The following is a 15,747-nucleotide window of genomic DNA, read 5'->3' on the forward strand; positions in this document are numbered from 1 at the left end:
GATCTTATTGAAACATATAAGATTGTTAAGGATTTGGACACGGTAGAGGCAGGAAACATGTTCCTGATGTTGGGGGAGTCCAGAACCAGGGGCCACAGTTTAAGAATAAGGGGTAAAAGCCATTTAGAACGGAGACGAGGAAACACATTTTCTCACAGAGAGTTGTGAGTCTGTGGAATTCTCTGCTTCAGAGGGCGGTGGAGGCTGGTTCGCTGGATACTTTCAAGAGAGAGTTAGATAGGGCTCTTAAAAATAGCAGTCAGGGGATATGGGGGGAAGGCAGGAACGGGGTACTGATTGGGGATGATCAGCCATGATCACATTGAATGGCGGTGCTGGCTCGAAGGGCCGAATGGCCTACTCCTGCACCTATTGTCTATTGTCTATTGGTTGTAGACTCTGAGATTGGGGGGGGCACTTATTACACCACAAATATGAACGGGGTACCAATGACCAACCTATGGTGGCGCTTGCCAGTGCTGATAAACTAGTGAGGTCTGCAAGCTATATACATGGTGCTGATATCATGAACAATAATTTCTTGCAATGATCCCCAGACCCAACCCTCCCAAATCCCACAGCACGTTAAAATCCTGACCTCTGCTCCTTCACAAATATTCCAAATTCCTGTGGCAGGTTGCACAGTTAATTTGGCTCTTTCCCAAAATACTAATCCCAGCTCCGTTGGAATTTGAGCCATTTTCACGAAGGAATTTAGTTGAAGTCTACTGCACTGGTTTTATTGATCTTACACCGGTATTTATTCCATGATAGTTGATAGAACAGAGATGGCCTGGACTAATTGTGTGGATGCTGCAGTACGACAAAGGTTAAGATAGTTGTACAGCACAACAACCTTTAGGCATTCATAGACGCACATCAATGTAGTTTAGTTTAGAGATAGCAAGCTAGGACTAACCATTTAATTAAAGCTGTTGCATATTCATTACGATGTTGTACTTAATTGACTGATTGATGTTCTCACTTTCCAAGATGAGAAGGCATTTATTGTTTAGTTTAGCGTTACAGCACGGAAACAGGCCCTTCGGCCCACCGGGTCTGTGCCGACCAGCGATCCCCGCATATTAACCTTATCCTACACACACTAGGGACAATTTTTACATTTACAAAGCCAATTAACCTACAAATCTGCACGTCTTTAGAGTGTGTGAGGAAACCGAAGATCTCAGGGAAAACCCACGCAGTTTGCGGGGAGAACGTACAAACTCCGCAACAGCACAGCACCCGTAGTCGGGATCGAACCCGGGTCTCCGACGCTGCATTCGCTTTAAGGCAGCAACTCTACCACTGTGCCACCGTGCGGCCCTGAACCTAATGTACATAACAGATATTCCTTGAAGCACACTACAAGGTTCAAGAGCAAGAGTCGAGAGTCAAGAGAGTTTTACACTACAAGGGTCTAGATAGTCATCCTTGCTGAAAATTAAATAAAGGAATAAATGGCATGCAGTTTTACTCTAATTAGTGTTTTTGCATATGTATTGGTGTTTTGAGAACGTATTGTTATTGATGATAAGAAATGAGAAATTGTGCACAATTTCAAGGGTCAAAATCTGTATAAAAGTTAACCGTTGCGAGTGGAATTTCAGACCGTATAGTAAAGGGCCTGTCCCACTCGGGCGACCTAATCCGCGAGTTCTGGCGAGTTTGTCCTCGACTCATACTCGCGGCATGGTCGACACGAGGTCGTAGGAGGTCTTCGTACCTCTTCTTCATGCTCGAGAGTGGTCCCCGCGTACTCGAGGCCTCAGCTAGGTCGCGGCGTTTTTTGCAATAAGTTAAAAAATGTCCGCGAGTGAAAAAAGGTCCAAATGGAAAAAATCGATACTTTTTTTTATCTCGTAGGTTTTGTCATAGTAGGTCATAGTAGGTCGGCATGTTAGTCGTAGGTAATCGAGGGTAGTCGAAGGGAGTCGTAGATAGTCTTCATCATAGTCGAATGGAGGTCGAAGGGAGGTCGATTAGGTGTCCAATTTTCCCAAAGTTAGTCGTAGCTAGTCGTAGATAGTCGAAGCTAGTCTTCAACATAGTCGTAGGAGGTCGAAGGAGGTCTTCTACATAGTCGAAGGAGGACTTCAACATGTCATTTTTTAAAACTCTTCTAAACGCGCCAATTAGGTCGTGCAAGTGGGACAGGCCCTTAACTGGGACTGTGTTGATCTCCTTGTGCTGACATAAATAAAGTGTGTCTGGAAAATGAATGCCGTTGTCAGAGTCCAGTTGATCGGCGACGATAATAGAGCAGTGGATTTAAAACGAAAACAATCCAGATAAACCCAGGGCTGGTCACAGAAAAGGCATCGCTGCTGTAGATGGCTGATGAAACCTGCACTCAGTTTTCACTTTAGTTTATTGTCACGTGTAACGATGTAGAGTGAAAAGCTTTTGTTGCGTGCTAACCAGTCAGCGGGAAGACAATATATGATTGCAATCGAGCCATTCACAGTGTACAGATACATGATGAGGGAATAACGTTTAGTGTATGATATAACCAGCAAGGTTCGATCAAGGATAGTCCGAGGGTCTTCGTTGAGATAGAAAGTATCCACTTGTTAGGTAGGTGGGAGGCATCACCTTGAAGTTAAGGTTCAATGACATTACTTTGAAGAAGATCAAAGGTGTTCTCCTTATTGTCCGAACCACTATTATGAATCAATCATTCTACATCTAAAAGCTGGGTATCGAGTCATAATCACTTTGTTAGTTGTAGGAGATTGCAGTGCAATGATCGGCTCCTACAATTCATACACTGCTCCGCTGGCTATACATCAGGGATGAAGCCCGTGGCTGTAAACCACTTTGGGACATTTTGAAAGGCGTGTGAAAGAGTGCACGCCCTTTAGTTCCCCGATGCTGGTACTTGAGAGGCTGTCAACTTTAATGCACAGGTCTGTTAGCAGTATGAGGACAAAAACAGGAAATAGCTCTGAGTAGATGGTGATACATCTGTGTTTTTCTTCCTCAGGATTCGAGACCGAAGGCATTCTGCAATTCAGCTAGGGGTTTGTCGCTATGGATCCCGACTTGAATGTTGTTACGGTTGGAAAAAGAATTACAAGGGGCGCTGCGAAGGTACAAAATAGCTGTATCCTTCTTTCAATGTACTAAACTGCACCTCACTCACTGTATGAAGTTACTGCAACTTAACTAAATGTAACTGTACCTCCCAAACCTTTGGCTTCTGGCACCAGGTTTACCAGAATGCTACTGAGACTAGGGGGTGTTACCTACAGTATAACGGGCAGGTTACACACACTTGTGCAGGAAGGAACTACAGATGCTGGTTTACACTGAAGGTAGATGCAAAATGCTGGAGTAACTCAGCAGGACAGGCAACATCTCAGGAGAAAAGGAATGGGTGACGTTTCGGGTTGAGACCCTTCTTCAGACCCGAAATGTTATCCATTCTTTCTCTCCAGAGAGATGCTGCCTGTCCCGCTGAGTTACTCAAGCATCTTTGACACAAACTTGGATTGTTTTCTCTGGAATGTCAAAGGTTGAGGGGAGACTAAAATGATGTACATAAAATGATCAGAGTCATAGATAGGGTAGACAGTCGTAACCTTTTCCCCTGGGTGGAAATGTCCAGGTCTGAAGGACACAGCTTTAAGGTTAGAGGGGCACAGTGAAGGCAATGTGTGGGACAAGTATTTGACAGAGGTGGTGGTGGAGGCAAATATGATAGTGGCGTTTGAGAGGCTTTTAGAACGGCACATGGATATGTGGGGATTGGAGGGATATGGATCATGTGCAGGCAGAGGAGATTAGTTTTTAACGGCACGAGGTTCGACACGGACCTTGTGGGCTGTATTGCTGGCATTATCACCAATGTCTATGCCCTGTAAATGGACGTTAAAGGACATCGTATGACCTCTGACTGAAGACAGAAAAATATTACATTTAGTGTAAATACCATCATCTAAATCCCTGAAGGTGTCACCAAGCATTACACGGACACATGCGGTGACCACTTTGTGAACAGCGTGGACCCATATTTATATTGCCCCATGTAAATATAAAAATGCTTCACACTGCAACGGAAATGACTTCCAAACCTGCAAAGGTGTTATTAAGAGGGATGATCAAACGTGCGAAACATTCAATCAGAAGTGTGAAAATGCGCACCTCTAGATTCAGGGACAGTTTCTTCCCAACTGTTATCAGGCAACTGAATCATCCCACCACAACCAGAGAGCAGTGCCATCTACCTCTTTGGTGACCCTCTGACTATCCTTGATCGGTCTTTGCTGGCTCTACCTTACACTAAACATTATTCCCTTTTCATGTATCCAAACACTGTAAATGGCTCGATTGTAATCATGTGTTCATGTTTTTCCGTTGACTGGTTAGCACGCAACAAAAGCTTTTCACATTACCTCAGCACACGTGACAATAAACTAAACTAAACTAAACAGATGCTTACGTGGAGGTGGGTTCCAGGGGTGTTCTCTTGAGAGAATAGAGCAAGCTGACAAAGTGGAGGGATATAGGGAGAGAATTCCAGAGAAATGGACCAAAAAATCACCAGAAACAGCTTGGTAGAGTATGACATGGAACCAAATGTTTGCAAAGTGAACGTGTGGTCTTGTACATATTTAGCAATGAACTGAAGGCTGATTTCTGTCCCCAAGCTCCTCTAAACACATAGAGAAATGGAGCTTTCCAAGGTAATTCCACCCTAAAAGGCACAACGTTTGGTGCAATTTGGTTGTGCAAATAGGGTACAAAGCATTTGCAAACTTGCACCTCTATCTGTTACTGTGTCTGCCACTTTGCTGTTACGTTCTCCTAACTAACAATGATCTACTCTACATTTTCCTTGATCTGCATCCCATTAGTCCTGTTTTCACAACTCACACTTCCTTATCTTCGTATGTACCTCCCACACTCCTGACACCAGTCTGAAGAAGGATCTCGACCCGAAACGTCACCCATTCCTTCTCTCCAGAGATGCTGCCTGTCCCGCTGAGTTACTCCAGCATTTTGTGGCTATCCTGGATGATAGCTCAGGTGCTGGAGCTCAGTGCCAGATCGTGAGCAGAAGCTGAACAATAACAGTAATTGCCAAACGTCTAGTTTACTTTGAAGTTTGATTACAATCCGTGGATCACCATTTTTGACGAGGGCTTGTGAGAACCAGTCTTTGCAAGCAGACTGCACGAAGCGAGCACACCTGTTTTGCCAATGCCCCGGAGTGAGTGCATGAAGCATCTGATAAAAGCTACCGCACAGGTCATAATCTTGTGTGCAGAACTATTTTCCCACCAGCTAAGCCTTAGCTGTGAGAGAACAAATATTTGGCTCCAATCTCAAGAAAGAAGCATGCCAAAGACAAGGGAGCCCAGCAGCTGTGTGTCTGGATCCCACTGTCTGAATGGTTTACCACGTGTCCAACTATCACTCAGGCAATTATTCCACAGACGCTAATATCTATTGTGTTAATACATTTCTTATGTACCGACTGAGGAGTTACATTGTGCAGCATTAACTCTTGGTTAATGTAAAATTTTCCTGAGTATTTCTGTCCGCTGTCAATTAAATTGATCGTTTAAATGACACAATGCCGTGATGACCTGTGCAGTAGAGAAGGTACAAAAACTGAAAGTAGATTTGTGGCCAAAATTTCTTCCGACATATGGATTTTGTATTTAGAATGTGCAGCACGCAGACCTAAAGAGTTTTGAGGATGTGCAGGAAATATGGCCGCCTGTAGAGATGCTTATCGCTGGATCCCTAGAGACACAATGGTTGTCAGCCAACCGTGACTGTCAGTGGACAGCTCTATAACTGCCCCTCTGGGCATTTCTCCTCAATTCAAGATTGGATATTTTGGTGACTATCTTATATGAATAACTGATCAGCTACCCCACAAGATAAACGACCATCTTCACACCTATTCCATCAAGCCTTTTCATAAATTCCAAAGCTGTTTCCGCCATTTCTGTTTGATTCTACCCAATACCTATTAGGGGCGGTACAGTGGCACAGCAGTAGAGCTGCTGCCTTACAGCACCAGGGACCCGGGTACGATCCTGATTGCGGGTGCTTGTCTGTGCGGAGTTTGTATATTCTCCCCGCCCGTGACCTGCGTGGGTTTTCTCCGAGATCTTAGATTTCCTTCCACACTCCAAAGATGCACAGTTTTGTAGGTTAATTGGCTTGGTTTAAATGTATGAATGTAAAATTGTCCCTAGCATGTGTAGGCAAGTGTTAATGTGCGGGGATCGATGGTCGGCGCGGACTCGGTGGGCCGAAGGGCCTGTTTCCGCGCTGTATCTCTAAACTAAACGAAACTGGATGTAGACAAGTATAACATTAATGTATCTGTGTACAGAGTTATTCCAAATGTGGCCCAAGCACATTTCTAAGCATTGGACGTAACCACTCTTTAATAAATCAGCCCCAAACCTTGATTTGTTTATTACAAGGTCTTATGAACTGTCATTGTGCCATTTTGGTAACAACACCCCCTCACCCCCCCACCCCCCGCGTGGGTTTTCACTGGTTCCAAAGACATGTGGGTTTGTAGATTAATTGGCGTTGGTAAAAGATGGTAGGACAGCGCTAGGTATGGGGATTGCTGGTTGGCGCGGACCTGGTATTTCCTCTCTGTATCTCTAAACTGAACTAAACCGTGTATCACGTGGCTAAGATTTCCACAGCCAATAATCACTGATGCCACCTACTTGCTGTAGGCAGGGCCCCAGCTAAAGACCAGTGCTTGGATCTCAGTTGCTGGAGCTAAAGGTCACGATGATCCTGAAGGTCATCGCCCTAGGATCATTTCAGGCAGCTACAGATGAATGCTGCACATCTGTTACTTTAGTTTAGTTAATTATAATGCGTGTCGAGGTACAGTAAAAAGCTTTTGTTGCATGCTATCCAGTCAGCAGAAAGACAATACATGATTACAATCGAGCCATTTACAGTGTATAAATACATGATAAGGGAATAACATTTACTGCAAGGTAAGGCCAGCAAAGTCCGATCAAGGATAGTTCGAGAGTCATCAATGAGGTAGATGGTCTCTGGTTGTGGTAGGATGGTTCAGTTGCCTGATAACAGCGTGGAAGAAACTGTCCCTGAATCTGGAAGTGTGCGTTTTCACACTTTTATACCTTTAGCCCAATGGGAGAGGGGAGAAGAGGGTGGCCAGGTTGTGACTCGTCCTTGATTATGCTGCTGGCCTTGCCGAGGCAGCGTGAGGTATAAATGGAGTCAAGAAGGGAGGTACAGAAAAATGCTGGAGAAACTCAGCGGGTGCAGCAGCATCTATGGAGCGAAGGAAATAGGCAACATTTCTGGCCGAAACCCTTCTTCAGTCTGAATCTGTTCTCCAATGGAAGGGAGGTTAGTTTGTGTGATGGTCCGGGCTGCGTCCACAATTCATTGCAATTTCTTGCGGTCTTGGATGGAGCTGTTCCCAAACCAAGCTGTGATACATCCTGAGACAATGCGTTCTATGGTGCATCTGTTGGTGAGAGTTGTAGGGGACACGCCAAACGTCCTCAGAAAAAGTTGTAACCACTGGCTTGTGCTTTACACTGACCATTCCCAGTAAAAATCCTTTCATTCCATTTGATGACTTTATGCTTCTCGGACTGAAAATAAAGTGTATTTATGTATTTAAGAAGGAACTGCTGATGCTGGAAAATCGAAGGTAGACAAAAGTGCTGGAGAAACTCAGCGGGTGCAGCAGCATCTACGGAGCGAAGGAAATAGGCGACGTTTCAGGCCGAAACCCTTCTTCAGACTGAGTCAATATGTCTTGCTTAATGAATCCCTCAATACGAAAATACAATCTATATTAGTTAAAATTTACTTCCTCTAATTCGCATTGAAGTTTTCTAGCCTAGTGTGGAAAGAACAGAAGAATGCAGCCAGTCAATTCAATTTTAATTCTGCATTAATTCCCATGGTTTGATTTCTTTGCAGCTATCTGTGAACATGGATGTAAACACGGAGAATGTATTGGGGCAAACAAATGTAAATGTTACCCAGGATTTACTGGTAAAACATGTAATCAAGGTGAGTGCCAAGATAGACTTTATAAAGTTTGTAACGTTTGAAGCAGGTGAATTGATGACCCCAGTAAACACCAACAGGTATACCAGAAACCATGAGGTGACAAGCATCGCAATAAAGGATGTAATTGAGCTGGACAGAGCACAGGGAAAATTTACAAGGATAATAATAATAATAATGGATGGGATTTATATAGCGCCTTTCTAATACTCAAGGCGCTTTACATCGCATTATTCATTCACTCCTCAGTCACACTCGGTGGTGGTAAGCTACTTCTGTAGCCACAGCTGCCCTGGGGCAGACTGACAGAAGCGTGGCTGCCAATCTGCGCCTACGGCCCCTCCGACCACCACCAATTAGGATGTTGACAGGGCTTTAGTACCTGAGATATAGAGAGAGGTTGGGCAGACAAGAACTTTATTCCTCGAAGCGCAGGAGGTTGATGGGTGATCGTGCAGAAGGTAGACACAAAAAGCTGGAGTAACTCAGCGGGTCAGACAGCATCTCTGGAGAAAAAGAATAGGTGGCATTTTGGGTTGAGACCCTTCTTCAGACTGAGAGTCAGGGGAAAGGGAAACAAGAGATATAGATGGTGATGTAGAACAAATGAATGAAAGATATGCAAAAAAGCAATGATGATAAAGGAAACAGGCCATTGTTAGACAACTTTGAAGCTGGTACGACTTGGGTGGGGGAGGGATGGAGAGAGGGGATGCAAGGGTTACTTGATGTTAGAGAAGTCAATCATTATACCACTGGGTCGTAAGCTGCCCAAGCAAAATATGAGATGCTGATCCTCCAATTTGTGTTTGGCCTCACCCTGACAATGGAGGAGGCCCAGGACAGAAAGGTCAGTGTGGGAATGGGAAGGGGAATTAAAATGTTTGGCAACCGGGAGATCAGCTAGGTCCAGGCGGGCTGAGCAAAGGTATTCACACTCTCCACGAGCCTTTATAGACTTCTATAAGATTACCTCTCAACCGCATGCACTCTAAGGAATAATGTCTCAGCATGCCCAATGTCCCACTGAATTTCAAGTCCTTGGTAACATCCTCTTAAATCTTCTCTTCATTCTTCTCAACTTAATGGCACATTTTCCGTAGCAGGGTGACCAGAACTGAACACTCTTACTAGGCCTCACCAACATCTTGTACAGCTGTAACATAACACACTCATTTCTATATTCAACTCCCTGACTGATGCAGGTGAACAGGCCGATAGCCTGCATCACCTCCCTATCAATCTGTGATGCTGCTTCCAGGGAAGAATATACTACTACTCCTAGATCCCTCTGCTCTACAACACTCCCCAGGGGGCTTCCATTGTAAATATCCTGCCCTAGTTTGACTTCCCAAACTGTGACACCTCATACTCAGTGTGGAAACAGGCCCTTCGGCCCATTGAGTCGGCACTGACCAGCAATCCCCACACATTAACATTACCCTGCACACACTAGGGACAATTTTACATTTACACAGAGCCAATTAATCTACAAACATGTACATCTACGGTGTTTAGTTTAGTTTGGAGATACAGCGTGGAATTCAGTGGAATTCAGCCCACTGGGTCAGCGCCAGCCAGTGATCCACGCACATTAACACAATCCCACACCCACTAAGGACAATTTTTACATTCACCAAGCCAATTAATCTCCAAACCTGTACGTCTTGGAGTGTGGGAGGAAACCGAAGCTCTCGGAGAAAACCCACGCAGGTCACGGGCTCGAAGAGCCGAATGGCCCACTCCTGCACCTATTTTTCGATATTTCTAAACACAGAGGAGGTACTGTATATTCATTGAACTCTTCCCACCTTGATGAATATTGCACAGCACACCATCACTTTTCACATTCAGGCATAATCCACAAGTGTTATAAATCGTCTCGCAAAACAAATGAATGCAGTCTTTTCTGCTACTCATGTTTTGTTCCAATGTTTTTTTTGGCCGCTACAGATTTTAATGAATGTGGACTGAAGCCAAGGCCCTGTGAGCACAGATGTATGAACACACACGGCAGCTACAAGTGCTACTGTCTGAATGGATACATGCTGATGCCCGATAACACATGTGCTAGTGAGTAACTGGAATGGTGTCACAAAAGACTTCTCCTGCACGCATCATCTGAAAAGTTCATTATGTTTTATTGCCAGCCGATTTAGTACTTAGCTTTTTATAGTTTTTCCAGTTTTAGTGATACAGCGTGGAGACAGGCCCTTCGGCTCACCGAGTCCGCTCCAACACAATGTATGCAAAGAGTGGCCACATAAAAGGCACCGCTAATGTCACTAAGTATTCCATTTTATTCTTGGCGGTGCATTTCCGTCCGGCCTCTGACACCCACTGTGGCCTGTTCGTCCTCTGACGTCCACTGTGGGCCTGTTTGACCTCTGACACCCACGGACAGCCCATCCTCGACCCCCGATGCCCGTGCCCGTGGCCTTGACCGTCGATTGGTCCTCCCCTGTCTACTCTATGGCGCTGACCCTGAATCCAGCCGTGGGGACCTGCTGCCCAGCCTCTCAAAGCCATCGCTTTCCTTTCATAATCATTTAATTGAACCCAACTATAAATCATGTTAATACGTTAAGGCTACTATGAATAAATCTTGAACCAACACTTTGCTCCACGTCCCTTTCCTGATCAATCATTTCATGCAGGAAATAAGTTCAAGCTCCAAAATAAAGTTCAAATTGAGAACGCTCTTTCCAGCTGTCGGCTTCCTCTGGGAATAATGAAGAATAAAATATATACTTTGCTTTGCTCCCTGTCTACATGCACAGCTCATTGAAATAATGTCATCTGCATTGGAAAAGATTTGGAACAGATTTATGTCATTGGAGTAGAATTAGGCCATTCGGCCCATCAAGTCTATACCATTCAATCATGGCTGATCTATGTCTCCCTCTTAACCCCATTCTCCTGCCTTCTCCCCATAACCCCTGACTCCCGTATTGATCAAGAATAGTAAGATTAAACGAGAACTTACCAGTTTGAAGTTTGATCTGTATTTTATGAGGAGTTACGATGAGGGATTACGTGAAGAACCCGCTCAGTGCGCAGGCGCGGCAGACTTCCAAGCAGCGGTGTGGAATCACAGATAGACACAGTTATTTGAAGTAAACATAGTAAAGATAAGGAGACATCAATTTATTAGTTTGATCCATATAATGAGGGTGGGAGCGGAGGGCACGTAATCCCTCATCGTAACTCCTCATAAAATACAGATCAAACTTCAAACTGGTAAGTTCTCGTTTAATCTTACTATTTTACTTCGGAGTCACGTGAGTGACTACGTGAAGATTTCAAAGCTCTGTGATTTCAAACCGTGTAACAGTTTCATTTCACTCACTGCCAAAGTTCTTGAGGGAGGAAGTGTTATCGTAATCAACCAATGAGTCTATTTGTAGAAAAACACAATGGTATTTTTTAAACAATAACAACAAAGAATTAAGTTGCTCCCCTGGGTTTAAATTAAATATTTGCAGTTCGTAAATCTTTACTGCAAATAAACCAGGTTTTGCCAACGGCTTATTATAAAATTTCTGAACGGTCTTTTCCTTCCCACCATCCTGCTGTAGCCAGGATGTGGTCTATAGGCATGTCCATTCTTTAGCCGTTGACATGGATGCTGTCCTGGTGGAATAAAATTTGTACATGTTAGTGTTTATCCCAGCAGTTTCTAGCACCTGCTTGAGCCATCTCGCAATGGTTTGGCTCGTCACCCGACCATAAGGTTTTTGTGACTGACCCACAAGGCTTTTCATCTCCCTCGTATATTTTGGTTGTGTCTATGTAGGATAGTAGGTGAGTCATGGCACATAACCGTGGTTCTGGTGGGTAAGCCACGACTGGATAAGGTGTTCCTGGTCTGCTCTGTTTGATCAGTCGCTGGATAACGACAGATCTGGTCTGGAGCTGTGATCATGTTGTCCAGTCGCAATAGGTGTAGTGACTGGACCCTCTGAGCGGATACAAGTGCCATCAACATGAGCGTCTTTAGTGTAGCTTGCTCGAGGCCGGGGGATCTGGCTGGTGGCCATTCCCTGAGATATGTCAGGACCACACTGATATCCCAAATATGGGTATACCTGGGCTTAGGGCTTGATATTGTAAATGCCCTTCATCAGTTTTACCACCAGTGGATGGGATCCCATCGCCTGTTGTCCTGGCGCTGGTTGTTGATGACACTGTAGCTGATCCCTACATCGTGGTGTAGATAGGCCAGGAACTCCAGTATGTTGGTGGCTGTAGCTGTTGCGTATGTCGTCCCTGTTTCCTGGCAGTACTTCTCCCTTTTTTGATGCTGGTTAAGTACTGCCTCTGGTGGATGTTCGAAGGGATGCCGACATGGTGATGGTTTGTTTGGACAATTCCAGTTCCAGGTAAGGTCTGTTCAAACTTGCAACCCAGGCGTTTAATTTTCTCATGGCATGGGTGTTTAGCTTACCTGGTAGGTAAGTAGCTGATAGCCAAATATGTCTTTCGACACACCATTGCAAAATCATGTTGACCAATTTGTCGCATGACAATGATTTTATGCCACCCATATGGTTAATATAAGCCATCACCGTAGTATTTATCAATTTGTAACCGAACATGCAAGTGCTGCATATTAGATACATATGCTTTTAAACCATAAAAGGGGCCCAACATCTCTAGATAGTTAATGCCCAGTGTAAGTAGTAATGATGACTCTAGGTTAGTCCATCTACCACCTGTGCTGGATATGGTGTTAGTCGCTCCCCAGCCTTGAGCACTGGCATCTGTTTTAGTAACTAAAGTAGGGTTAGTGATAAAGATAGGGCTGAAACTATGCCAAACGTTTTCTGCCCATCACTGTAGCTCTGATATTGCTTCAGTGGGTAAGTTCATGACACGATAATAGTGACCTGTATGTCGTTTTATTGCCTGTACCTTTGCTCTCTGTAAATTTTTTGATAGTGCAAAGGTCCGAATTGTGTAGCCGGAAATGCTGCTACCATTTTCCCAATTACTCTTGCTACTTGTCGAATATCCTTTGGAATTCAGTTGTTTGGCAGTAACATATGTCTCCATTTTGAAATGTATATACTTAACAAATTTGTTTAGTGATGTTAAGTCAATGATGATGCGACAGCCACCATCTTTTTTGGTTTTAGTGAATATATTCGATACAAATTCCAAAGGTTCATGTTTGGTCTTTTCGATGACCCCCTTTGTGATAAGTCTCACCAGTTCAGCTTGTCCCTCACGTTTCTCTTTGACGGAGGGAGAAATACCCTTTGGGGCCATTGTTGAACTGGCGGCGTTTTTTCTGACATGGATTGTATTTTATATCCACTATGCTTCAAACCGGTGCAATCTACCTCCTGTTAGTATTAAGCCTCCACCTCCCAAAAGGTGATAGGAACCAGACCCACCTACCTCCATGGTTACGGGTATTTCCTCTGATTCCCTTTGGTCGGACGAGGCTTGCGAGGTGTCTGATGTGGCGTGTTTGTTGGGGGTTGGCGCATTTTCCATGGGGTCCGCTCTGGGCCCTGGTCTAAAAAAGACTTACGGTGAAAGTAAGTGGACCCCGAGCTTTCACCAGTGTTGAATGGTGGATGTTTACTGGTGGATGCGGCGGGGTGCTGCCACTTGGTGGTGTGTGTTTTCAGTTTGCTCGTTTTATATCCTGCCTTCCCGAAGAGCAGCCTGTCTGGCTTATCGGCTGGTGTTTTACACAGCCCGGCAAATCGAGGACTGATGGCAGGTTTGATGATTTCTTTCCGCAGATTATTAATTTCAAACTGCGTGTTACACAACAACGCGAGTGTATCCTGTTGATTGGTGGTCATCTCGGTGTTGTTTATAGAACGAGCAAACGAAGTGATGCCTGCTGTCAATAGTCGGAGTATCCGCTGCAGCTTTAGCTCGTGGTGCCGGATGGTTGCCCCAATGTGTCCCCAGATTTGGCTGTTCACCGCTGGTACTTTTTAGAGGTTCACAGTTCTCCGGCGCCGTATAGGTATCTAAAGCTTCATTAATCACCTGCCCCTGCAGAGCTCTGTTGGAAAGGTGATTGATACTTGCCGCTAGTTTGGCCTCTAGCGGTTCCCCTGCACGGGGTTTTGACACGTAGCGGCCCACTTAACCAAGCAGCTGTTCCTGCTCCTGCACCCCCTGCATACTCCCGAAATCTTCAGCCATAACCCCTTGTTCTGGACCAGCCCAGTCCTGGTCCCCAAAGCTATCCTCTGGAAAGGAGGATGCAATGGACAGTGCAGGAGGCACTGTAGAGGGAGTGCCTGACCTCCCTCTGCAAGAGCTCCCCTCCCGGGGTGCACCTTGCTGGAGCACCTGCTCCAAGAGCCGCTCCATGCGGCTCAGGCGGCTGTCCCTCCCCCTCCTGGGTGGAGAGACGTCCCCGTCCGACGAGTCGGATGCCACCGGCCGGTTGCTCTTCCATTTGGCTTTGCCTCCAGCCCGCTGTTCAGACATTAGCGGAGCTGGACTCGGCTCGGTGTCGGGGATAGCGGCGCGCCCGGATAGCGCTCCTACCGCCTGTTGCTGCCCCCCCTTCTCCTCTTGCGGAGTTGGACGGGGGCAGATATCTTCGAAAGTCTTGTTTTTTCTTTTCGCGAGAGCACTCTTTCTGCGCATCTCGCTGGAGCTGCTCCAATAGCTGTTGGATGCAGCTCAGGCGGCTGTCTCTCCTTCATTTTAGGTAGAGACATGTCCCCGTCCGACGAATCGGACGCCACCGGCCGGAGGCCTGTTCGGATGGCTAGACATCCAGCCCGTAGTTCAGGCACTAGCGGGACTGGGCTCGGCGCGGTGATGGGGATAGCAGAGCGCCCGGTTCCTACCGCCTTCTTCTGGAGCTTTTGCCTTGTAGATGCGAGAGCGCCCCTCAAGCAGCGCGTCTCGCAGGCACCTGCTCCGTGAGCCGCTCCAGCGGCTCAGGCGGCTCTCTCTCCCTCCGTGCGGGTGGAGAGACGTCCCGTCCCAATCGGGAACACCTGCCGGATGCCTCTCGAGTGGCTATGCGTCCAGCCCGCTGCTCAGGTACTAGCGGGCTGGCCTCGGCACGGTGTCGGGGAATAGAGGAACACCGGGTCGCTCCTACCGCCTGTTGCTGCCCCCCTCCCCAACGGGAAACCGTTCCTCCTTGAACGGGGGACAGTTTTGTTCCAGAGCCTTTTTCTCTGCCTGTAAAAAACACAAGCAGAAAAAAGGCTCACCTGTAAAAGAAACCCCAACCTCAGGGTACTCACCTGACGGTCCGGTTCATTCTGTAACGGGACAGCCTAACTCCCGTGGCAGCCGCTGTTGCACTGCTGGCGTAATGTCGCGCCTGCGCACTGAGCGGGTTCTTCACGTAGTCACTCACGTGACTCCGAAGTAAAATCTATCTACATCTGCTGTAAATATATCCATTGACTTTCCTCCACAGCCTTCTATGGCAAAGAATTCTACAGATTCACCACCCTCTGACTAAATAAATTCCTCCTCATCCCTTTCTTAAAGGAACGGCCTTTAATTCTGAGACCATGACCTCTAATCCTAGACTCTACCACCAATCGAAACATCCTCTCCACATCCACTCTATCCAAGCCTTTCACTATTCAGTAAGTTCCAAAGAGGTAAGTTCCCTCATCCTTCTAAACTCCAGTGAGTACAGGCCCAGTGCCGTCAAACGTTCATCATATGTTAGTCCACTCATTCCTGGGATCATTC

General features: G+C 46.0%; 1 protein-coding gene across 2 annotated transcripts in view; it reads left to right on the top strand.

Annotated features, from left to right (window-relative positions):
• Positions 1 to 15,747, top strand: part of egfl6 (EGF like domain multiple 6) — a 54,372-nt gene that overhangs the window by 5,000 nt on the left and 33,625 nt on the right. For both annotated transcript variants that reach the window (XM_033033335.1, XM_033033334.1), the window contains exons 2-4: positions 2,987 to 3,093; positions 7,957 to 8,049; positions 10,000 to 10,119. In XM_033033335.1, the coding sequence (XP_032889226.1) occupies positions 2,987 to 3,093; positions 7,957 to 8,049; positions 10,000 to 10,119 (320 nt within the window). The remainder of the gene's footprint in view (positions 1 to 2,986; positions 3,094 to 7,956; positions 8,050 to 9,999; positions 10,120 to 15,747) is intronic.

The sequence above is a fragment of the Amblyraja radiata genome, chromosome 14 (assembly GCF_010909765.2).
Source record: "Amblyraja radiata isolate CabotCenter1 chromosome 14, sAmbRad1.1.pri, whole genome shotgun sequence".
Taxonomy (NCBI): domain Eukaryota; kingdom Metazoa; phylum Chordata; class Chondrichthyes; order Rajiformes; family Rajidae; genus Amblyraja; species Amblyraja radiata.